We start from the raw sequence: 25,703 nt of genomic DNA, 5'->3' as shown, positions 1-25,703 counted from the left end.
ACGATCTTCACAGATCATAAAAACCTGTTATACCTCCAGTCTGCCCAGTGTATGAATCCTCGACAGGCTCGTTGGTCCTTGTTTTTCTCTCGTTTCTCTTTCAAGTTGTTATACCGTCCAGGTACCCAGAATGTGAAAGCTGATGCTTTATCTCGTTCCATGCAAGAGGATTCTGACCTACAGGAGAATCGGCCCATTCTTGACCCCATCGCCTTTGCTCCCACGCAAGTGTCGCCTGTGCCTCCTCCTGGGAAAATCTTCGTCCCCACTGAACTGCGTCAGAAGCTTCTCTCCTGGGCACACAAGTCATTATTCTCTGGGCATCCTGGCGCCCAGGGGACATTAAAAATTCTTCAGAGATCCTATTGGTGGCCGCAGATTGGCAAGGAGGTGAAGGAGTTTGTGGCTTCATGTCCAGAGTGTGCACAGCACAAAGTGTCCCGACAAGCTCCAGCCGGCCAGCTCCATCCTCTGTCCATTCCATCTCGTCCCTGGACTCACATTTCAATGGACTTTATCTGCGACTTACCCAAATCTCAAGAGTATAACACCATATGGGTAATAGTTGACAGATTTTCCAAAATGGCCCGATTCATTCCATTACCCGGGCTACCGTCCGCCCCCAGTCTGGCTCAGCTGTTTGTACAACATATCTTCAAAAGTCAGGGCTTGCCTAATGAAATTGTGTCCGATCGTGGGGTACAATTTGTAGCACGGTTTTGGAGAGCCCTGTCTGATGCATTCCAAATCAAATTAAAGTTTTCTTCAGGCTATCATCCCCAGTCCAACGGTCAGACAGAAAGGGTGAACCAGGATTTGGAGACATTCCTACGTCTTTATATATCGTCCTCTCAAGATGACTGGTCGAGACTCCTCCCATGGGCAGAATTTGCTCATAACTTCAGGTACCATGGGGGGGGGGGATCTTAGAATGCACACCCGATTTACATGAGGTGCTATCATGCTGGGACTTGTAGTTCTGCAAAGAAAGACATGTGGTGCAGATGCACACTCCATATTATTAATCAAAAATCAATCAATAATAGAGGTTCTTGGTATATTCGTTGGCCAAGAAATATTTGCCCACCAACCAGCTTCACGGTAACCTCATTTCTGGTGGGTCCCTAATACTAAGAATCTGGGGCGCGGAACCCCAAAAAGGCCAGCATAAGCCAGTCACCCCAGGGCAGCACACAAGTGAAAAACTAAGCTATAAATGTGTGTTAATAAGAAAGAAGCAGGAGCTAGAGGTTAAAAAGTGTAGTGCTAGGAAGTATAATATTAGTGAAAATAAATAGTGCTAAATAAATGTTAGGGTGTGCCACCCTGAAAGCAACTCGGTTACACCAACCCAAGGGGAGCCGCGCCCCAAATCCATCTCCAAGACTAGCAAATAGTGTAAATTTTTAGGTCTTACCTTCATTGCGCCCTCAGTTTGCAGTCTGTGGCTACCAGGGACCAAACTGGTGAACTAATGTTCAGATCAGGTGGGCGGGGTGCTACTCTAAGTTGAAGGAGTCCCAACCTTCAGGTGTACAGGTGTACACAATGTTAGCTTATGGGGGGGGGGGATCTTAGAATGCACACCCGATTTACATGAGGTGCTATCATGCTGGGACTTGTAGTTCTGCAAAGAAAGACATGTGGTGCAGATGCACACTCCATATTATTAATCAAAAATCAATCAATAATAGAGGTTCTTGGTATATTCGTTGGCCAAGAAATATTTGCCCACCAACCAGCTTCACGGTAACCTCATTTCTGGTGGGTCCCTAATACTAAGAATCTGGGGCGCGGAACCCCAAAAAGGCCAGCATAAGCCAGTCACCCCAGGGCAGCACACAAGTGAAAAACTAAGCTATAAATGTGTGTTAATAAGAAAGAAGCAGGAGCTAGAGGTTAAAAAGTGTAGTGCTAGGAAGTATAATATTAGTGAAAATAAATAGTGCTAAATAAATGTTAGGGTGTGCCACCCTGAAAGCAACTCGGTTACACCAACCCAAGGGGAGCCGCGCCCCAAATCCATCTCCAAGACTAGCAAATAGTGTAAATTTTTAGGTCTTACCTTCATTGCGCCCTCAGTTTGCAGTCTGTGGCTACCAGGGACCAAACTGGTGAACTAATGTTCAGATCAGGTGGGCGGGGTGCTACTCTAAGTTGAAGGAGTCCCAACCTTCAGGTGTACAGGTGTACACAATGTTAGCTTATGGGGGGGGGGGATCTTAGAATGCACACCCGATTTACATGAGGTGCTATCATGCTGGGACTTGTAGTTCTGCAAAGAAAGACATGTGGTGCAGATGCACACTCCATATTATTAATCAAAAATCAATCAATAATAGAGGTTCTTGGTATATTCGTTGGCCAAGAAATATTTGCCCACCAACCAGCTTCACGGTAACCTCATTTCTGGTGGGTCCCTAATACTAAGAATCTGGGGCGCGGAACCCCAAAAAGGCCAGCATAAGCCAGTCACCCCAGGGCAGCACACAAGTGAAAAACTAAGCTATAAATGTGTGTTAATAAGAAAGAAGCAGGAGCTAGAGGTTAAAAAGTGTAGTGCTAGGAAGTATAATATTAGTGAAAATAAATAGTGCTAAATAAATGTTAGGGTGTGCCACCCTGAAAGCAACTCGGTTACACCAACCCAAGGGGAGCCGCGCCCCAAATCCATCTCCAAGACTAGCAAATAGTGTAAATTTTTAGGTCTTACCTTCATTGCGCCCTCAGTTTGCAGTCTGTGGCTACCAGGGACCAAACTGGTGAACTAATGTTCAGATCAGGTGGGCGGGGTGCTACTCTAAGTTGAAGGAGTCCCAACCTTCAGGTGTACAGGTGTACACAATGTTAGCTTATGGGGGGGGGGGATCTTAGAATGCACACCCGATTTACATGAGGTGCTATCATGCTGGGACTTGTAGTTCTGCAAAGAAAGACATGTGGTGCAGATGCACACTCCATATTATTAATCAAAAATCAATCAATAATAGAGGTTCTTGGTATATTCGTTGGCCAAGAAATATTTGCCCACCAACCAGCTTCACGGTAACCTCATTTCTGGTGGGTCCCTAATACTAAGAATCTGGGGCGCGGAACCCCAAAAAGGCCAGCATAAGCCAGTCACCCCAGGGCAGCACACAAGTGAAAAACTAAGCTATAAATGTGTGTTAATAAGAAAGAAGCAGGAGCTAGAGGTTAAAAAGTGTAGTGCTAGGAAGTATAATATTAGTGAAAATAAATAGTGCTAAATAAATGTTAGGGTGTGCCACCCTGAAAGCAACTCGGTTACACCAACCCAAGGGGAGCCGCGCCCCAAATCCATCTCCAAGACTAGCAAATAGTGTAAATTTTTAGGTCTTACCTTCATTGCGCCCTCAGTTTGCAGTCTGTGGCTACCAGGGACCAAACTGGTGAACTAATGTTCAGATCAGGTGGGCGGGGTGCTACTCTAAGTTGAAGGAGTCCCAACCTTCAGGTGTACAGGTGTACACAATGTTAGCTTATGGGGGGGGGGGATCTTAGAATGCACACCCGATTTACATGAGGTGCTATCATGCTGGGACTTGTAGTTCTGCAAAGAAAGACATGTGGTGCAGATGCACACTCCATATTATTAATCAAAAATCAATCAATAATAGAGGTTCTTGGTATATTCGTTGGCCAAGAAATATTTGCCCACCAACCAGCTTCACGGTAACCTCATTTCTGGTGGGTCCCTAATACTAAGAATCTGGGGCGCGGAACCCCAAAAAGGCCAGCATAAGCCAGTCACCCCAGGGCAGCACACAAGTGAAAAACTAAGCTATAAATGTGTGTTAATAAGAAAGAAGCAGGAGCTAGAGGTTAAAAAGTGTAGTGCTAGGAAGTATAATATTAGTGAAAATAAATAGTGCTAAATAAATGTTAGGGTGTGCCACCCTGAAAGCAACTCGGTTACACCAACCCAAGGGGAGCCGCGCCCCAAATCCATCTCCAAGACTAGCAAATAGTGTAAATTTTTAGGTCTTACCTTCATTGCGCCCTCAGTTTGCAGTCTGTGGCTACCAGGGACCAAACTGGTGAACTAATGTTCAGATCAGGTGGGCGGGGTGCTACTCTAAGTTGAAGGAGTCCCAACCTTCAGGTGTACAGGTGTACACAATGTTAGCTTATGGGGGGGGGGGGATCTTAGAATGCACACCCGATTTACATGAGGTGCTATCATGCTGGGACTTGTAGTTCTGCAAAGAAAGACATGTGGTGCAGATGCACACTCCATATTATTAATCAAAAATCAATCAATAATAGAGGTTCTTGGTATATTCGTTGGCCAAGAAATATTTGCCCACCAACCAGCTTCACGGTAACCTCATTTCTGGTGGGTCCCTAATACTAAGAATCTGGGGCGCGGAACCCCAAAAAGGCCAGCATAAGCCAGTCACCCCAGGGCAGCACACAAGTGAAAAACTAAGCTATAAATGTGTGTTAATAAGAAAGAAGCAGGAGCTAGAGGTTAAAAAGTGTAGTGCTAGGAAGTATAATATTAGTGAAAATAAATAGTGCTAAATAAATGTTAGGGTGTGCCACCCTGAAAGCAACTCGGTTACACCAACCCAAGGGGAGCCGCGCCCCAAATCCATCTCCAAGACTAGCAAATAGTGTAAATTTTTAGGTCTTACCTTCATTGCGCCCTCAGTTTGCAGTCTGTGGCTACCAGGGACCAAACTGGTGAACTAATGTTCAGATCAGGTGGGCGGGGTGCTACTCTAAGTTGAAGGAGTCCCAACCTTCAGGTGTACAGGTGTACACAATGTTAGCTTATGGGGGGGGGGGGATCTTAGAATGCACACCCGATTTACATGAGGTGCTATCATGCTGGGACTTGTAGTTCTGCAAAGAAAGACATGTGGTGCAGATGCACACTCCATATTATTAATCAAAAATCAATCAATAATAGAGGTTCTTGGTATATTCGTTGGCCAAGAAATATTTGCCCACCAACCAGCTTCACGGTAACCTCATTTCTGGTGGGTCCCTAATACTAAGAATCTGGGGCGCGGAACCCCAAAAAGGCCAGCATAAGCCAGTCACCCCAGGGCAGCACACAAGTGAAAAACTAAGCTATAAATGTGTGTTAATAAGAAAGAAGCAGGAGCTAGAGGTTAAAAAGTGTAGTGCTAGGAAGTATAATATTAGTGAAAATAAATAGTGCTAAATAAATGTTAGGGTGTGCCACCCTGAAAGCAACTCGGTTACACCAACCCAAGGGGAGCCGCGCCCCAAATCCATCTCCAAGACTAGCAATTAGTGTAAATTTTTAGGTCTTACCTTCATTGTGCCCTCAGTTTGCAGGCCTTATGCTGGCCTTTTTGGGGTTCCGCGCCCCAGATTCTTAGTATTAGGGACCCACCAGAAATGAGGTTACCGTGAAGCTGGTTGGTGGGCAAATATTTCTTGGCCAACGAATATACCAAGAACCTCTATTATTGATTGATTTTTGATTAATAATATGGAGTGTGCATCTGCACCACATGTCTTTCTTTGCAGAACTACAAGTCCCAGCATGATAGCACCTCATGTAAATCGGGTGTGCATTCTAAGATCCCCCCCCCCCATAAGCTAACATTGTGTACACCTGTACACCTGAAGGTTGGGACTCCTTCAACTTAGAGTAGCACCCCGCCCACCTGATCTGAACATTAGTTCACCAGTTTGGTCCCTGGTAGCCACAGACTGCAAACTGAGGGCGCAATGAAGGTAAGACCTAAAAATTTACACTATTTGCTAGTCTTGGAGATGGATTTGGGGCGCGGCTCCCCTTGGGTTGGTGTAACCGAGTTGCTTTCAGGGTGGCACACCCTAACATTTATTTAGCACTATTTATTTTCACTAATATTATACTTCCTAGCACTACACTTTTTAACCTCTAGCTCCTGCTTCTTTCTTATTAACACACATTTATAGCTTAGTTTTTCACTTGTGTGCTGCCCTGGGGTGACTGGCTTATGCTGGCCTTTTTGGGGTTCCGCGCCCCAGATTCTTAGTATTAGGGACCCACCAGAAATGAGGTTACCGTGAAGCTGGTTGGTGGGCAAATATTTCTTGGCCAACGAATATACCAAGAACCTCTATTATTGATTGATTTTTGATTAATAATATGGAGTGTGCATCTGCACCACATGTCTTTCTTTGCAGAACTACAAGTCCCAGCATGATAGCACCTCATGTAAATCGGGTGTGCATTCTAAGATCCCCCCCCCCCATAAGCTAACATTGTGTACACCTGTACACCTGAAGGTTGGGACTCCTTCAACTTAGAGTAGCACCCCGCCCACCTGATCTGAACATTAGTTCACCAGTTTGGTCCCTGGTAGCCACAGACTGCAAACTGAGGGCGCAATGAAGGTAAGACCTAAAAATTTACACTATTTGCTAGTCTTGGAGATGGATTTGGGGCGCGGCTCCCCTTGGGTTGGTGTAACCGAGTTGCTTTCAGGGTGGCACACCCTAACATTTATTTAGCACTATTTATTTTCACTAATATTATACTTCCTAGCACTACACTTTTTAACCTCTAGCTCCTGCTTCTTTCTTATTAACACACATTTATAGCTTAGTTTTTCACTTGTGTGCTGCCCTGGGGTGACTGGCTTATGCTGGCCTTTTTGGGGTTCCGCGCCCCAGATTCTTAGTATTAGGGACCCACCAGAAATGAGGTTACCGTGAAGCTGGTTGGTGGGCAAATATTTCTTGGCCAACGAATATACCAAGAACCTCTATTATTGATTGATTTTTGATTAATAATATGGAGTGTGCATCTGCACCACATGTCTTTCTTTGCATAACTTCAGGTACCACACTACCACTAATCATTCCCCTTTCTTTATAGTCTATGGACAAAATCCCCGTGCCCCCAATTTTGAAGCTTTACCTGCGATAGAAGTACCTGCAGCCGCAGCAGCCGTTAAACATTTCTCTCAAATCTGGCGAGAGGTTCATTCCAACATCAAGAAAGCCTCAACAAGGTACAAATTCTTTGCAGATCGCAAGAGAAGAGCTGTCCCTGAGTTGCGTCCAGGGGATAGAGTTTGGCTTTCTACCCGAAATCTCAGACTGAGGGTCCCTTCTATGAAATTTGCTCCCAGATTTATTGGTCCTTACACTGTTCTTCAAAAGATCAATCCTGTGGCATATAAGTTGAAGTTACCCAAATCTTTACGCATCCCCAACTCATTCCACATCTCTTTGTTACGCCCTCTCATCCTGAATCGCTTCCATGCTTCTTCACCATCACTACCCAAAGTTCGAACCAGCAGGGGAGTGGAATTCGAGATCAACAAGATTATTGATTCTCGTCGGAGATATGGGCGCCTCCAGTACCTTATTGATTGGAGAGGATATGGTCCTGAGGAGAGGAGTTGGGCCGATGCAGAAGATGTGCATGCCCCCCGTTTACTCAAAGTATTCCATGAAGAGAACCCGTCCAAGCCTAAAGGGTGTTCGGTGCCCACCCTAAAAGGGGGGGGTACTGTCACAAACCGTGGGTCTCAGCCCCGTCTGAGACCACGTCCATTACCTTCCCGGTGGTCAGCGTTGAGAGTAAGGCCTCTGGTTGCTGTCAGTGTCTGGCAAGATGTCCCATGTTTGGCTGGCGCTGACCCGTATAATCGACATGCCGGCATGGTGGACTCCGCGCGTCATGGGCGCCGCCATGACACTTGCACTCAGCTGACCAGGGGGTCCAATCCCGCTGCTCAGCCTGGGTAACCTCTGACCCACACACCTGCATACCTCTCAGGTATGCTCACTCTTTCCCTGTACTGATTGGTGCTGCTGCAGCTAGCCAATCAGTACTCAGCGAGGGGGATATATTCCGGCCTCTAACTCTCAGTCATCGCCTTGAATATGTGTTCATCTGACCTCAGTACCTCCTGTGTTCAGCTGTTTCCAAAGGCTCCTGGTTATCCGGTCTCCCCGTGTACCTCTCGCAGATTCTGCCGTTACTACCTGGTTTGTCATCTCCAGAAGACTCCTGCCATTCCACTCTGCAGTCGAGTAATTACTCCTGTTACCATCCTCACCTGGCATACCATCTCCAGAAGCCTCCTGCTATTACCACCGTGCAGTTGAGTGATCTCATCGACCCAGCTGTCGACATCAGTGTTGACACTTTCACACTGTGCCTCCCAGAGACTATTCCACCTACCCGTGTCTCCAGTGTCATTACTACTCACAGCCTACGTCCAGAGGGCCAGGGCAGAGGGCCGCGACCTGCCTGTCAGACGCAGCGAAGTCCATATCCCCTTGCGGGGGTCCCTGGTGAATACCGCTGGCAGGTTAGACTCCGCGCCTCTGTTTACGGTCTCCGCCAACACTCTGGTACGCAAGGCTTTGTCTCTGTGCATGTCATTCATCAGGCCTCCAGCCTTCCGATACACAGCGCCCTCCACTGGTCCACCACGGTCAGGGCCGGGAACACAACAGACCCCAGACCTGACACCTCTTAGAGAATCTGAATGAAATCATCGCCCAATGGCTTACCCTACTTAGACTCTCCTGGGGATTTGTTATATCAGACAACACCATGAATATTGTGAAAGCATTAAGTCTGGGTGACATCCAGCACATCCCATGTTTTGCTCACAAAATACATTTGGTTTTGCAGATTTTCTCAAAAAACAAAAGGGCTGTGCAGGAGATGCTTTTGGTGGTCCTAAAAATTGCAGGCCACTTTTGCCATTCAGCGACTGCGAGACTGGAGCACCAGCAAAAACTCTTGAGCCTGCCCTGCCATCAGCAGAAGAGGTTGTAACGTGGTTAAACTCAATCCTCTTCATGCTTCAGAGGATGGGGGAGCAGCAAAAGGCCATTTAAGCCTATACATCCGCCTATGACATAGGCAAAGGAGGGAGTATGCACCTGACTCAAGCGCAGTCGAGAATGATTTCCGTGTTGTGCAAGGTTCTCCAGCCCTTAGAACTTGCCACACGAGAAGTCAGTTCAGACACTGCAAGCTTGAGTCAGGTCATTCAAATTAATGATAACTTCTTCATCCCAGAGGCACCCCAAACCAGCGTCCACAAAATACACAGAGACCTGTGCTGGTGGATTGCAGCAGGGACGAATTAATACTTTGTGAGGACTCAGAGGATGAGGATGTACATGACACTGAAGGGGGTGAGGAATCGGTGGATAAGGAGGGAGACGACATCTTGCCTCTGTAGTGCCAGTTTGTACAGGGACAGATTAATTGCCAGCTTGTTTTGTGGGGGCCCAAATGAAGTAATCATTTCAGCGCCGAGTCCGGAACTTGTCGCGTCATGATGCAGCCGCATCGTGATATCAATATGCAAATTACTGGGCCGCTCAGCACAGTGCAGCCTAGGAGGCAGTTCTGCCAGGTGCTGCCATAAAATGTATGGACAAATCAGCCCACCTGGCTATCGGCACTTTTGGTATTTGCCAGAAGTGCCAGATGGCTGATCCGGCCCTGATATGGATACACTACAAAGTGATTTAATTAAACTGGAAAGGTGGCTGGAAAGGTGAAAAATGCAGTTTAACGTTGATAAATGTAAAGTAATTCATTATGGGAACAAAAATGAACAACCTACGTATAGGGTAAATGGAGTTATTATAGGGAATTCTGCTGCAGAGAAAGACATAGATGAAAAATTGGGTAAGTGTGCACTCTGCTTAAGTGCAGCAGCAAAAGCCAACCGTACACTTGCATGCATTAAAAGTGGTATGGATTCAAGGGATATCAAGGGTTATTCTAGTTCATTCTTTCTGACCAAATCCTTCTTAGATGGACAAAACCATGTGCACTGCGGGTGGGGCAGATGTAACTTGTGCAGAGAGAATTAGATTTGGGTGGGGTTTTTCTTCAAAGTGAGATCTATATTGCAGTGTAAAATCATGCAGTCAGTATTTTCCCTGCACAGAAACAAAAAAACTCACCCAAATCTAATTCTCTCTGCATATGTTACATCTGCCCCCCTGCAGTGCACATGGTTTTGTCCATCTAAGAATGATTTTGTCAGAAATAATGAACTAGAATAAACCTCAATGTGATAGTGCCTCTTTACAAGGCATTGATGAGACCACACTTGGAATACTGTGTTCTGTTCTGGGCACCGCACCTTAAAAAGGACATACATGAATTGGGACAGGTACAGAGAAGGGTCGACTAAGCTAGTAAAAGGTCTTGAATCACTAGAATACAAGGATAGGTTAACCAGGCTGAAGATGTTTTCACTGGAGTAACAGAGGTTGAGAGGAGATATGATTAGTATGTTCAAATACAGGATTGGGAATCATATGGGATTGGGTGATGATTTGTTCACTAACAGGACTATACTTAGGATACGCGGGAATGTACTGAGGCTGGAGGAAAATAAATTCCTTTCTGAATTAAGAAGAGGATTCTTTACCATTAGAGCAGTAACATTCTGGAACTCATTGCCGGTGGGGTGGTTAATTGCACTGCACAACATCCATCAACAGACACACAAGGATTCACCAGCTTTATCAGTTCCCAAGTTATATACTCATTCTATCCTTAAACCTGTCAAAACCTATGCCCATTGTTCACATATACTATACTAATAAGCCTGCTCGAAGCAAATGCTTCAAAAGCTAGTCTGCCACCTTGTGATTGCCTCTGTGTTTGTGCATGTGTGAGAGAGAAAGAGATATAGGGGGAAATTTGCTAAAGGAAATTTGTAAAATTATATTGTATTTGTATCCAGAAATACACTTATTTTTTACATTTACTATCCCGAAAATACGGCAATTCGTATTCGTATTGATGTGCTAGTGTAACATTTATGGTGGATTGGTGGAGAAATATATGTTCTTTGGAAACCATTCCCTATGCTAGCCCATTTCTGGGCTTTAGAGTCATATGTGGATTGACCTACAGAAACAATGAACAGATATATGGGCTCTTCTTAACTATATCAGGTCTAAAACTATAGATTTTAGTCCTGATAGTACAGGACTATACACTAGCAGTGGGGCCGAGAGGGGTGGGTTGGTGCTTTTTATCTAGGCCCGGGTCTGATAGAGGGGCCCTCTACCCGTCTGTCTCATTGCAGAGAGTCAGGCAGCCATAGCGCAACCACGTGATTTGTCACATGTCTGGAATTACTATTTCAGGAATCTGCATGACCCGGCGGCCACGTGATGCGTCATGTTGTGGTCACGTGACGCCTCATATGGTGGAGGTCACTTAATAAGGGGTGACCACCTCACTTATTATATTAGACCTAAATGAGGCTAGGAATGCAAGCTGGGGTGGTCATGTGACTAATGTCACAGACCACATGGTACTAATCTTGATTTCTAATAGGCCCAGCATCATTGTTGGGGTATAACCATGGCAACTGAGCCTCTTAACCAGGAAATGCTTGTCTTTAAAAGCTGCATCCCCAACCAATGAGTACTTAGCACCTTTTGAACTCCTTACTAATAAAGAAATCTACAATCCGTTTTAATTTATGTTTGTAATCGTTGTGTGTTTTTTGCCTTCTATATTCATCCTTTCCTCAAGTATTTTTATTTTGGTATATATTTTAGCTAAGTATGACTATTGATGTGCACAGGTGAACCAATTTTGCCATCTAGCTAGAGGTATATAAGCCCTCACCTGGGACTCATGTCTATACCTTTGATAAAGCTGCACCTGGCTACAGCGAAACGCGTTTGGTGCTGAGGACTTGGACACACTGGGCGAGATTTATTGTGTTGACCGTTTTTCTGAAAATGCGATTTTTGCTCAAATCGCCCTGTATCGCCGTTTTTAAAATCGCATTTTTTTAAAAAAAAATTGCATTTTGAATGAGGTGTGTATTCCGGCATGAAAAGTGCGAGAAAGTGCGATGTAGGGCGATTTTCGGGATGAAAAGTGCGATTTTTGTAGTCATGAAAAGGTGCGATTTTGTTAAAATGTGCGATTTTGTGTTAAAAAAAAAAAAATGGCGTGAGGTCCCCCCTCCTGTACATAACCAGCCCCGGGCTCATTGAGTCGGACCTGGTTCCAAAAATACAGGGGACAAAAAGCGTAGGGGTCCCCCGTATTTCTGAAACCAGCCCCGGACTCTTGGACTGGTCCTGGTTCCAAAAATACGGGGGACAAAAAATCTGGGGGTCCCCTGTATTTTGAAACCAGCACCGGGCTCCAACAGCCCCCAGTGTAATGCCACAGCCGGGGGACACTTTTTACACAAGATCCCCCGGCCGCACCATGAGCACCGTGGCTGGTCAGCCTTGGACAGGGTACCTGGAGGAGTGGGGACCCCCCCAATAAAGGGGTCCCCCCCCCCCAGGCTTCACCCATCCAGGGCTGAAGCCCGGGGCTGTCACCGGCGTCCCTGGCCATTGGACGCCGGCCTGATATGGTTAAATTCTCATTCTTAACATTGCTTAATACAGGAGAATTGCAAGTGCCAGCAGACCTCCCCCGCAGGCTGGGACTAGGAGAACCACAAGTCCCAGCATGCGGGGCATTAATGGGCCCGCTGGGACTAGTAGTCCACCTGTAAAAAGAATGTTAAAAGAAAACACACACACAGAAAAGTAAAACTTTATTACACACACATCCACACACACCTCACTTTTACACCGCTATACATACCGATCCAGGATCCAGCGCTGGTCTCTCTGCAGCAGAGTCGGACAGCCCGCACTGACAGCGGGCTGAACCGGCTTTCTCCGATGCAGCTAACAGCTTCTGTCGCGCTGTCCCAGCGCAACAGAGGCTGAGAGCGTCAGCCAATCAGGGCTGAGCTATGCGTCTCCATGGAGACGCATCGCCCAATCACGCTCTCAGCCTGTGTCGCGCCTTTATGCCGCAAATCGCCACCCATTAAGTAGTCGATTTGGAAAAAAAATGAAAAAACTGCCGTTTTTGCGATATAAATCGCCAAAAACCCAACATCGATCTCTAATAAATGTCACCCAATTTGCCAATTTGCACTTTATAGGACCCGAACCAGCCGCTGACAGTGTGATTTGATTATAACTACCCACTCTACTCCAAACCAATTTCTCTCTTCACATTGCCATTGTGGATGATATTGCTGCTATGCCATCCTAAAATGGATTTTACTATGGTAATTAATTATAATATACCATTTACCCTGAGAGACCTCTTTATTGGAGACTGTGAGAATTCATTGCATTGGCGGTACATACAGGAACGGATCCTTTTTATCTTCATTTTAATTCAGCTACAAGTGTCCTGTACTTTATGGTCTTAACATATGTTGATATTTTTTTGATATTATTAGAGAGCGATTAATATTTTTAAAATCAGTCGTTTTAAGCGCTACTTACTATTTGCTACTACCATACCATTTTATAAGGGTTTCTCACTCCCCAACAAGTAACTGCTTCTACAACACACCTCCCACACCTACAACACACCTCCTTACACCAGCGCCCGGTCAGTTGTATATACAACTATTCACTTTTCAATGCTAACCATGAGACTACAATTGAAAGAAATACAAAATTCTTTATAAATGACCAATCTGAGATTAGATTTTTTTTTTTATGCTATAATGTTGGGAAAATGACTTTTTGGTCAAAGAAAAGAATTAGGAAAACACAACCAAAATAGTAATAATTTCTTAAAATAATTTTATTTGTATAGCACTTCTCCAACAGACTTTAAAGCTTATCACTGGAACATCCTGGTATTTTGGGATGTTCCCGCGTCCCTCCCGGGGCCAGCAGTGTCCGGCGGCGGGAGGGGGTGGCAGTTGGGAGTCCCCCTGTCATCCATGAATAGACGCTGTGTGCATGCAGAGTATCTGGGGGCATAGCCACAGCTCATAGAGCTGCTGAGCATGCCCCCACAGCAGTAAAAATGGGGCGGGGCCTCGGGCAGCATCGCGAGTATAAGCCACTGCAAAAAAAAAAAAAATTGCACACTGTCCCTCTGAGCAAAAATCAAATGTTGGGAAGTACAGTATGCTCAAAGTCCCTTTATAAGCATCTAAAACATACTGTAGTACGAAGGTTTAGTATTACAGTAAGAGGAAAAGAAATGGAAAAACAACGTACAGAATGAACTGCCTCACCTCTGGTCTGCATAAAAAAACACTTAAGTTAATGGCTTCATAAACCTTGTTCTAAAAAAGTAGCCATCCATCCAGAGTGTCAAGGAGAGTAAGTAACATTCCTAATACTTACACGTTTTATCAATTTATCAAGGACCTACAACAATAAAGTGCATTATAATCACCCTAAGTTTAAATTTAACAGTTGCTACTATGCTTAGCCGGGCCGGTGTAAGGCTTCACAGCACCCTAGGCAAAACTTTAATTTACTGCCCCCCCCTCTCCCCCATAATGCCACCAATATCCACTTTCCAAACCCTTAAGGCATACTTGACAAACATTCTGGAATTGCAGGGAGGCTTCCAAAAAATTGTGTGGTCCTCCCAGCCCTACCTCGCAAAGGTGGGCAAGTCCCTTGCTTTCCCTGGAGGCCCCCCTTTGCCACTGACAACAGAGTAGAAGGAGGAGGGGGCAGCAAAGTAGGACATTATGCCTCAAGGGAAAGTATGGAGGTGGCGTCTTACAAGTTCCGCATGCAGCCACCTGCGTTAAGTACAACAAGGATCCTCAGAGACATCCTTCATTTTTGATAGGCAGACTTGGTGGTGCCCCAGGCAGCTGCCTAATGGTAGAGCTAGCCCTGATTCTTAGACTTGTAGTATCATGCAAGAAAAAAAAGATGCAGGTGCACATTCTAAAGCCCCCCATGGGCATGATATAGCGCACCGACAGTCAAGATTACGACAGTCATTAGTCCGAAATTGGAATCCCAGCTGCCAGCGAGCGCAAAAAAAACCCTTGCATGCTTACTGCACTCGCCACTCTGCGGGCTTGGTGGCTCGCTGCGCTCACCACCTATTCTATTCTCCCACTATGGGAGTTGTGGACCCCGATGAGGGAGAATATCCCCTGTCAGTCCTGATCCCGACTGCCGGGGTTTTAACAGTGGGATATTCTGATGTCAGTGTAATGACTGTCGGAATCCCAACTGTCTGGAGGCCATCCAGCACCCCCCTACCATACACTATGTGACTTGTCAGAGGGGAGAAGTTGCATACGTTCCCACATGAACCCCCTAGAAGCTTCCTGTGCGGCAGGACTGCATACAATGCATCTTATGCTATCATTTTGCATATCATGTATCGAATGTGATCCCATCAAGGCCTGCGTGATCCGATACATCTATAATGCAGGCCTTGCAATCTCCGGCTCTGATCCGATGCTACGGGACTGCAGATCGGAATAAAATCCGAGATGCATCTCCGCCTGCGCTAGCGCTTTTTTTATATATTTTTCTTACGCTATAATTCCTTTTAACCTGTTCAATAACTTTAAAACTAACTAAATCATCCAAAGAACAATTACGTTGTGATTTAAAATGTGCTGACATGCAGTGGCTCAACATTCCATTTTTTAAGTTTCGAAAATGTTCCCCTAATCGTGCCTTCAGGGGTCTACTTGTTTTTCCTATGTACTGTTTCTCGCAATAACATTTCTACTGTTACATGTTGCAAAGCTTATAATTTTATACAGTTTTTTAGTAGTACAGTAAATAAAAGTCTCTATTTTACTCCCTTCGGTACTTTTGCAATTCCTGTAGTCAGTTTTAAAAGTTATTGAACAGGTTAAAGTGAATTGGCGTAAGAAAATTATAGAAACAGCGCTAGCGCAGATGGATATGCGCTGGATTTATGAGTCAAAAACTCAAAGGGGGTAATTTACTAAAGGAAATTTGTAAAAAATAGGTGTATTTGTATACAGAAATACACTTATTTTTTACATTTACTATCCCGAAAGTACGGCAATTCGTATTCGTATTGATAGCACATCAATACGACTACGAATTGCCGTATTTTCGGGATAGTAAATGTCAAAAATAAGTGTATTTCTGGATACAAATACCCCTATTTTTTTTACAAATTTCCTTTAGTAAATTTCCCCCAAAGTCTCCAGGGTCTAAATGGGGACTTCGAACTCAAGTGGTTTATGTGATGTAAAATTATGTTTTTTATATACATTTTTCTGTGATATTTTTTATGATTATTAGCCTTTGAACCCGAGAGGGATCAGTATTTTTTTTAAGCCTAAGGTCTCCGGTAATGCGGAGTCATTTTAAGAAAACCCGGACACAGGCATATATTTTAACCATGTAAGAACCTGTATTTTGGATATCCAAGGCTCTATTAGGTGACCTCATGACCACCTCTATCTGAGACATTGCCAAAGATCCCCAGTGGATTAAAACGTGTTCGGCAGGTAGCAGGTGGACGTGGTCACCAATTTACTGTCTTTTAACTCAATTTTAAAACGTAATCTTAATTACGAATGCCTTAAGAAGCTGAAAATCCATTAATGCCGAAGACATGGGAGAGCCGCTAATAAACCCTCTAGAAGCCAGTTCCACTGCTGCAGGTTGGGACAGGCAGCTTTCCTCTCAGCAGACTACAGCAGAAACTACAAGCTTTACAGCTGAACCTCGGTTTGTGTCAGGACATGGGACCAGAGGTAAAATTCAAAATGATCTAATACGCGGCCCGACTTCCAATAAGAACTGTTAACCTTGAATGTCCAACCTACAGAGTTCAGTTTAAATGGCATTGGGAATCCCCTTTCATACATGCAGGAACTGTACTTGATTTTTAATAAATACATTTCATTGTTTTCAAAGAGCCCGCATAGACTTTAAATCCTACTAAGCGCTCTCTGATCACCTTCATTTATTCCTGATCCCAAAACACATTATAACTGAATTATTGAATCAGTTCCCTGACGGAGTAATTGTAGCTGCTGGTTTTTCTCCTTTGGCGCATCTGATCTGTTTGCTTATATCCATTTCCAACATTATTTTTATCACCTCTACAATTAACATGGAGTATAAGGGAAGTATTTAGCACATCAGGCCAAAATGTTGGCACCGTTAAGGTGAAGCCATCATCCTCAATACTAGCAAATTATCAAGGACTTATTCAAATTTATCAAGGACTTACCATAGTAGAGCCCATTATATTATGTAGACAGCAATGCAGGATCCAGTGCTGATGAAAACTCACCAAAGGGCAGATAGAAAGAGTGATAATACCAAGCAGAGGGAGTATCGGGTCCAAGTGTACAAATATAGAAGAAAGGAGGTGGGGGTGCTTGGGATACATACCATAATAAAAACGTAATAAAAGATCCTAACATGGTGACACCCCACCATGGTAATACCCCTTTTGACATCGCCACAAAAACCCGGGAATTTCCCTTGTGGACCCGAGTCAGCGGCGATGTAAAATTACACAGGACTTCTACCCCCCGGCGATGTACATTTACACGGGACTTCTACCTAGGTCCTGACCAGGGTGGAACACGACCAGGACCGGGGTAGTGGGCAGTGTAAACGGGTATGCTGGGTCTTCTCCCGTTTACAGCAATGTGGATGCCTAACCTCCGGACCGCAGCATCCTGCGGTCAGTATGGAGGTTGGGCGGGGGGCGCACAGCCTCCGCTGCTGTACTGTGCAAATAGCAGCAGAGGCAGGGAGGAGGTGAATTGATGCCTGTGTGTGGCATCCATTCACCTTGCGGATGGGGCTAGGGGGAGTGCACAAAGCCTGGGGGCAGTCCAGTAGCTTACCTTGGTGCTGCGCTTGCCCACAGCGCGGCAATCAGGGGCCCTAGCACAACGATTGGCGGTCCCGGCACTTGGAGATGATGTCATCTCCAATAGCCGCCCCTGTTTACACTGCGGTCGACACTGCAGTGTAAACGGTGCAAATCCCGGATCCGATCTGGCTTGGAACATGTTCCAAATACCTGGTTGGATCCGAGCCTTTTTGTGTAAAAGGGGTATTTCTTACATGTAATGGAAAATACAAGACAAAATGAAAAACAAAATCAAATTAAACTTTACACTGTTATCGGTAAATTTTATATAATGTATACATACCCTCCAACATTTGAAGAGAAGAAATCGGTACACATTCAGGAAGGGGGGCTAACATGTTTTGTCGTGACCTCACGACTTTATCAAAGGTATCATACCTTTGATAAAGTCGTGAGGTCACGACGAAACATGTTAGGCAGCACTTGCTACTTTTAACCTGGACTTTGAAGGATCTCTGTTTATTGCTGCTATACTCCCTGCCCATCCCTGGAATCCCCTTTCAATGCCACCTATTCCGGATTGCCATCCCCCCCCCCATTGGGGACTTCCACCTTCCACCGCATACATCATGAGGACTTTTCCAAAATTCAGGAATTAGATCATCCTCCAGCGTGAGCCAACCCACTGTGGATTACAAAAATCGCAACATAGTGAGGACCCCATATCCATTTGGGAATCAGATCATCCTCCAGCGTCACCTTTGGCAATCCAGGACGGCATATTGCTTTCACCATTCTTACAGGGCACAATCCATCGGATTAAGGAGCCCCTCATCCCTTGGGACACTAACAGCAGCATCACAGAGACATAAATATCACCCTTCTTTGTCCTAAAATTCTTTTATACATATATATTGTCATTGATGTCCTTTTATCATTATTATTTTAAATTCTTACTTAATACATCCAATTTGTAATATCTAATTGATATATTTTCTTAGTTCATGTTTATGACTGGATAACAACAATTAGCATTGTAAACTGATAAAAACCATTTACTGTACATGAAATGAACTCATTTCTGGACTCTCCATGAGTAATACAAAGAAAATTATTTATCCATGAAACTGTACACAAAGTCACCTGAAAATGGACATAATCTGTACTACAGTATGTACATATTGTTCTTGGAAACTGTATGGAACATTGAACATTGCCATTTAGGAGATCCAATGCTCAACATTGCTGTGCATCACTCCTTTACTGAGTAAACTATGCGCAGTATTTATCATGTGTTTAGGGGTTTCTTTCAGTGACTCGTTATTATTTCAAAGATTTATTCAGCGAAAAACTGCATCTCACCAACCTGCCAGAACACAAACATCCTGGATCCATAGGGAAACAGGTTTAGCGTTTGACGTCAATAACCATCTCCATCATTTTCCGATCTACCCCATCACGTGACCTGAGGAGGGGCTTCTGTCCTATATAAAGCACAGCTGGAGAGCAGAAACAGTGCCAACTGTCGACATTCAGCTTGGCACAGCAGCTGAAGTCAAAATGGGGACATCCACTGTCCTCTGGACATCAATATGGGCTCTCTTACTAGCGAGTACCTACCTTTCAGCACAAGGTAAGTTACTGAGATTCAAATTAATAATTATAAAGGATATGCATTTTTATAGTGTTTAGGCATAGGGGGAAATTTACTAAGATGTGTATTCTACTTCACATGTAATGTTGCTATGGGTAACCAATCAGAATCTACTTATTTATTTAGCACCCTCTAGAAGATAGTAGACAGGATCTGATTGGTTGCCAATAGCACATGTGAAGTAGAATACACATCTTAGTAAATTTCCCCCATAGTATTTTATTGTACTATAAACTTTTACATTTGTACAGTACTAGTTGTGGATTATTACTATCCGAGATATTGGGGGGTATTCAAGTCAGATCTGTTTTGTCAGATATGCCTACAGATTGTCTAATTCACAGACATATTTCAACAAATCGGTGGGCGTTTTCGGCGATATGCCCACCTTCCAAAACTCGACAGCCGGAACTTTGAATTCCGGCTGTTGAGTTATAGTCGAGCTGAGCAAAAACCGCACAAGATTCCGACTGTTGGGACATTCCGACAGTCAGAATCCCGGGCTGTTTTTGTTCAACTCTATTGTAACTTGACAGCCGGAAGACAATTTTCAGGCTGTCGAGTGTCGGCGGATCGATGAAAACGGCCCCGCATCGTCGAAAAAGGGACGTGAATTCGTAATTCTGCGTCTGTTTCCGAAAAAACAGACTCAACTTGTTTAAAAGTTGGATCTGTTTTGTCATAATCTGCCTTCAATGCTATCAGTAACGGCAGCATTGAATAGGCGACAGCTGCTATTATCACAGGTGGAAATAGCGTCCGGGATTGAATACCGCCCTAACTCTTATATTATTGTTAGCAATACTGTATGTAGCAGAGGTATTGTGGAATTACACATTCCAGCTTGCCCTTTAATTTGTAGTTAGGGCATGTTAAAACAGTGACAGAGCATTCTGCAGTGGCCTATAATAGGTGCAAGGTCAGTAGCAGCACACATCACAGTGAAAATGGTGCAGTGGCCATTTCCCAAGTCCTTTGAGCATGAACAGTACAAAAATCACTGAGAAAATGGCTGCAGTGACATTTCCCTGGAGACCGGTGCATGCTTACTAGACTTGTCGTTGTCTATGGTAGGGCTGCTGCTGTCTGGAATGTTGTATTAAGTAAATCCCCAGAGCAGTATTAAATATATAAGACCACAATATATAAAACCACAGTTGTCATGGACACCCACGGAGGGAGGAAGTGTCAGGATTTCGGCAGTCGGGATTCCGGCGTCGGGATTTTGAACGGCGGGATTCCGACCACCGGGATTTCAACTGCATCCCCTTTTACTAACTGCTTTGGGGCTCATCTACATTTGGATATAACTCATTTTATAGAGCAGCACACACCCACGCTTCTAGGTGCCATGTTCACAATTTCTTTTCACAATCTCTTTTCTATATATGGAACTAGACACGCCCTTTGGGTGGAGCATGACACGCCCCCTCAATGCGGCGCTGTGCAAAATTCTACTACCAACTATATTCTCCCTGAAACTAGTTTTCAAAAGTAGGCAAGTATGCAGTATACTGGTCTGCAAAAAGTGCTCCATAACGTTGAAGGAGTCCATTTATGCATTCTCTGACTCTTATATACGTTCCGCAGCTTCTTTAGGAAATTGGGGGACATTATAAATGATATACTGTACTGTATGACCATTATTTATTTATTTGTGTCACTGGCCGTATGATAATTATGCTATGTACTCTGTATACAGTATGTTCATGTATTTTATAGAGAACTGTTTAACCTTTTATCACGTTTGAAGCTTAGAGAATCTAGCCCACAGTTATTAGTCTATCATTTGTTTAAATACCAATATCCGCGCCTGCATGTCATCTTCTTTTGTTTTTTATTAGAAGTGTACAGTAGATAAGATTGGAGAGTCATGTGGGGGTGAGAATGAGTGTTTTCTGACCATTAAATCTCTCTACAATTAACTACATTGTCATTTATTTTATACAGCATTAAAGATGTCAGGTTCTAATACACAAAGAAGATACCGGGATTCCATAAACCAGGTTTCTAACCAAGATGCGTCTGGTGAGATGATTATTCTAAAACATAACTTTTTCTTCTTTCTTACTCTTTAGAATAGTACTGTAGATCACATTAGGTGGGTTACGGGGGGGTGGGGGTGGATTCGAAAAAAGATCTATCTTAAACTAATTATATTGCGATTTGTTTTATACAGCAGCACAGATGGCAAACTCTGGAGAGTCAAGTAACCAGGTTTATACCCAAGACACTTTGGGTAAGATGATAATTCTACATGAACTAGATGTTATAATTATGGCCCTCATTCTAATCCTCTCGCTCCCCGGCGCATTTACATAGGGGAGCAATGATTTGGTACTGCGCATGTGCACATGCATTTATGTACATGTGCAGGCTCTGCTTGCGAGCGAGTGCGGCAAATTGTTTATTCGCCTACACATTCGCACGTAGCAGTGTGGGGTGGGGTAGACGGGTAGTGCCCATAGGAACGGCCAGCATTTCATGGGTGTCCCCATGAAAACGTTGGACGTTCCGATGGTAATGCGGCCGAGACACCGGTGCGGTGACCAAGCAGCTGATGTCACCCGATGTCAGCTACACACCCTCTTCCCGTACAAGGGTGCCACATATCTAAGGCACCAGAGAGTTGTGCTATTTTTCAGCAGGAACCAGCAGGAACTCAGTTCCTAAACCTCTAATTTAACATGACATCATGGTTAAACATGACACACTGCTACGTGAGAACGGGCCAGCAAATAATCTGCCAGCCAATAATGGCTGTGTCAATGTAACTTACTGATGGAACCGTTACTTTATGTACATTGTGCTAAAGCCAAAGGGGGGTATTAAATCTGTGCTGCTTTTACCGCTGGCGGAAATAGTGGCACTTGCCTATTTAATGCTGCTGTTTCCAACAGCATTGAAGGCTTTCAGATTTGGCTAATTGTCAAATTCGCATCAGACTCCGACAATCTAGTGGCCATTTCTGACAAAATGTGGCCGTTCCGACACTTGACATTCGGAACATTGAATAACGACTGTCGAGTTACAGTCATAATGGGTCAAAAACGGCCGTGAAACAGACTGTCAGGAATGACCCGATAGTCAGATTTGGGATTGAGTACACCCTGCAGTCTTCTTCACACGCCACAAGCATTAGATTCTACATGCAGAGCATTAGATCCGCAGCCATAGCGGTGGTGGGGGAGGAGGCTACCAGAGGCCAGGAGTCCTGTGTGAGCTCTACAGCAGCAGCCAATAAGAATACGCAGACTTCTCCACCTCTGGCTGTCTGTGTGAGGATGCTCAGTGACCCGCCACATGAAGCGCCCATGGGGCGGGTCACTGATCGTCCTCACACAGACAGCCACAGAGCTCCTCCTTCCACCCTATTCTGCAGTCTATGGTAGGGCAGCTGCTGTTTAGAATGTTTAATTAAGTGCAAATAGATCTAATCTAATTAAATTGTTATTTATTTTATACCACAGACGAACAGTCAAATTACCAGGATTACAATAATGGGGATTCTAATAATGAATTTAACCAAGACCCTTATGGTGAGATGATAATTCTAAATGCAGAGATTTGGCAATTTGTTTAAAAAACTGTAAATAAATGAGTTAAAGGTAGCAGGATGTACTAACTAAACTGCTGTTTTTCAGAGGCTTCATCGCTTTCATTATATGTATCAAGCTCCGGAACTTGTTCCTTATAGGCAGCGCCCTCTACAGGGGGCTCTATCTATAGCGCACACATATTCTGCAGCGCTACGCAGAAAATATTCAAACATTCACATCAGTCCGTGCCCCAGTGGAGCTTACAATCTATATTCCCTACCATATGTATACGCACACACATTCATTTTAGGGTTATTTTTATTAGAAGCCAAATAACCTGCCAGTATATTTTTGGGTTGTGGGAGGAAACCGGAGTACCCTGGAGGAAACTCATGCAAGCACGGGGAGAATATACAAACTCCACACAGTTTCATTCATGCTGGGTGGGGCAGATGCAACATGTACCCCCCCCCCCCCTGCAGTGCACATGGTTTTGTCCATTAGAGAGTAAATCAGAATCAGGCTCTTGGTGTGGACCCATTGACTACTGTGTGTATTTTTATTGTAGATCTATTCATAGGCATCAGTCAATCATTTGTTTAATTACCAATATCTGTTTTCTTGATTAGTTTTTCTTTAGAAATGTAGATAACATTAGATAGGTTGGGATCATTTGGTCTACAGCATGATGGTCGACAGTCATTAGGTCGACACCAATTGGTCGACGTGGGTAAAGATCGACATGGGAAAAGGTCATCAACATGGTTCTAGGTCCAAAGGTCATTAGTTCGACAGGTCATTAGTTCGACAGTGTCTAGGTCGACAGTCAAAAGGTCGACATGGGGTTTTCACTGTTTTTTTGACCCAAATATCAACACAGTCGACATGGACACAGTTTAAAGTGTCGCTGTGCTCGCAATGCTTCGGGCACAGTGCCTTGCTATGCTTGTCACACTAATGTTTTGTTCCACCACGCCCTAGTGGTTGGTAGGGCATGGAATACCGCCTGTCGGCACATGGCAGCACAAAAAACAGTGAAAAACCCAATGTCGACCTTTTGACTGTCGACCTAGACACTGTCGAACTAATGACCTGTCAAACTAATGACCTTTCGACCTAGAACCATGTAGACATTTTCCCATGTCGACATTTTGCCATGTCGACCTAATGGTGTTGACCTAATGACTGTCGGCCATCATGCTGTAGACCAAATGACTGCATCCCAATTAGACTGTTATGTGTTTGGGGGGGGGGGGGGGGAATTTAGTATTTTCTGAAAAATAGATCTCACTATAACTAATTAAATTGTCATTTATTTCACACAACAGCAGAGGTCCAAAGCTCTGCAGGACAACCTACTAACCTGAATTCTAGCCAACCAACAGGTGAGAGGATAATGCCACATGCAAAGAACAGCCAATTTGTTTTGTTTAGAAAACAATAATGTACTATATCAATGCTGTCACAAGCTTGTCTTACATTAAGGCATTTATCCTCAAAAAGTGGCTGCAGAATGTACTAAGCTGCCGTTTTATGAGGTTTGACAGCATTCATTATCTGCTCACACAATGTCATCTTGTAGCACACACACCGATAAGCTTTGGGACTGTAACGTTAGATATTTGATTAACTTATTCAAGTGTTAGCATCTTAAGTTAGATTTTTTTAAATGATTAAATCAGTTAACATATAGCCATAGTTGCCTACCCTCCCCGACTCCCTGAAATAACAGCAATCTCCCTCTGTCCCTCATTAGTAAAGCGCAACGGAATCTGCTGCGCTATAGAAATTGTAAATAAATAAATAAATAAATAAATTAGTCTAACAATCTCCCTCATTTCACCTAGCAAGTATGCATATAGCTAAACCTTCCATGAGGTATCTTTTAAGAAATATACATATCTATAAAGCAATCTTAAACTTGTTTAAGTGTTAATATACTTTGTATAGGCATCGACACGCATGCTAAATTATGCACAGTTCGTAATTGTTATAGTCTTTGCGGTAATATTCCTGTTTTATGCAACTATCAGCTAGTAGGCAATGACCATGAAATGTTGAGCTAAAGATCAATATATGCACAGTACAGTTCAGAAACTCTAGTGAAATACTTTATACAATGCTGTCAAGGATTAGACTTATTTACTCAGGAAAAATCAACAGCCACACACAAAATACACAGCGAGACCTCATGCAACATGACATACTGACAAAATAATCTTCAAATTTGGAAATATAGCAATGACCATGCACTGTCAATAACTGCACATTGTTGGACTGTCTAAATGATGTAAAAACACCATGGGGGGAGATGTACTCAACCATGCAGTGTGATAAAGAGGAGAGATAAACTACCAGCCAATCAATTGCCGATACACTAGGATCTTGATGCTAACCTTGACACTCCAGATGTTTTTAAACCACACATCCCAGCATGCTCTGTTTCAGTTTTGCTATTTTGGCCATGCTAAATCTGGTGCAGAGCATGCTGGGATGTGTAGTTCAACAACAGCTGGAGTGTCAGAGTTAGCCATCAAGGCACTAGGACGATCTTCCTTCAGTTTGGTCTTTTTCATGCGATTGCATTGTTAAATCGGATGAAAAGCATACAAATCGCATGTGTCTTAATGCAAGAATATTAAATATGTCTTTTTATATAACAGGTGAACAATACAACCTGCTTGGCGAAGATTATACAGGCGTTGATCTGCAAAATGCTCCATCCGGTTGGTACATTTTGTTTGTTGATAATAATAATAACAACCCTCAGCTAAAACCTTTTGACCTAAATTAAAAAAATTGGCTACAGAACCCTACTTTAGTTTATATTTAATATATTCCCTTTTCAATGCTTGATTTTTGGCTGCAGTTTAAATGTGTC

At 43.9% G+C, this 25,703-nt stretch overlaps 1 protein-coding gene across 1 annotated transcript in view; it reads left to right on the top strand.

The window, feature by feature from the left end:
• The first annotated feature begins 16,408 nt into the window (after positions 1-16,408).
• The window catches only part of LOC146045094 (mucin-5AC-like), a 44,074-nt gene continuing 34,779 nt past the window's right edge, over positions 16,409-25,703 (top strand). The window contains exons 1-6 of the mRNA XM_083163775.1: positions 16,409-16,550; positions 21,234-21,311; positions 21,463-21,522; positions 22,754-22,822; positions 24,151-24,207; positions 25,486-25,548. Coding sequence (XP_083019901.1) covers positions 16,409-16,550; positions 21,234-21,311; positions 21,463-21,522; positions 22,754-22,822; positions 24,151-24,207; positions 25,486-25,548 — 469 coding nt within the window. The remainder of the gene's footprint in view (positions 16,551-21,233; positions 21,312-21,462; positions 21,523-22,753; positions 22,823-24,150; positions 24,208-25,485; positions 25,549-25,703) is intronic.

The sequence above is a fragment of the Crinia signifera genome, chromosome 11 (genome assembly GCF_055691185.1).
Source record: "Crinia signifera chromosome 11, ASM5569118v1, whole genome shotgun sequence".
Lineage (NCBI taxonomy): Eukaryota > Metazoa > Chordata > Amphibia > Anura > Myobatrachidae > Crinia > Crinia signifera.
Note: the sequence above shows the minus strand (reverse complement) of the source record. Positions and strands in the feature narration are given on the sequence as shown.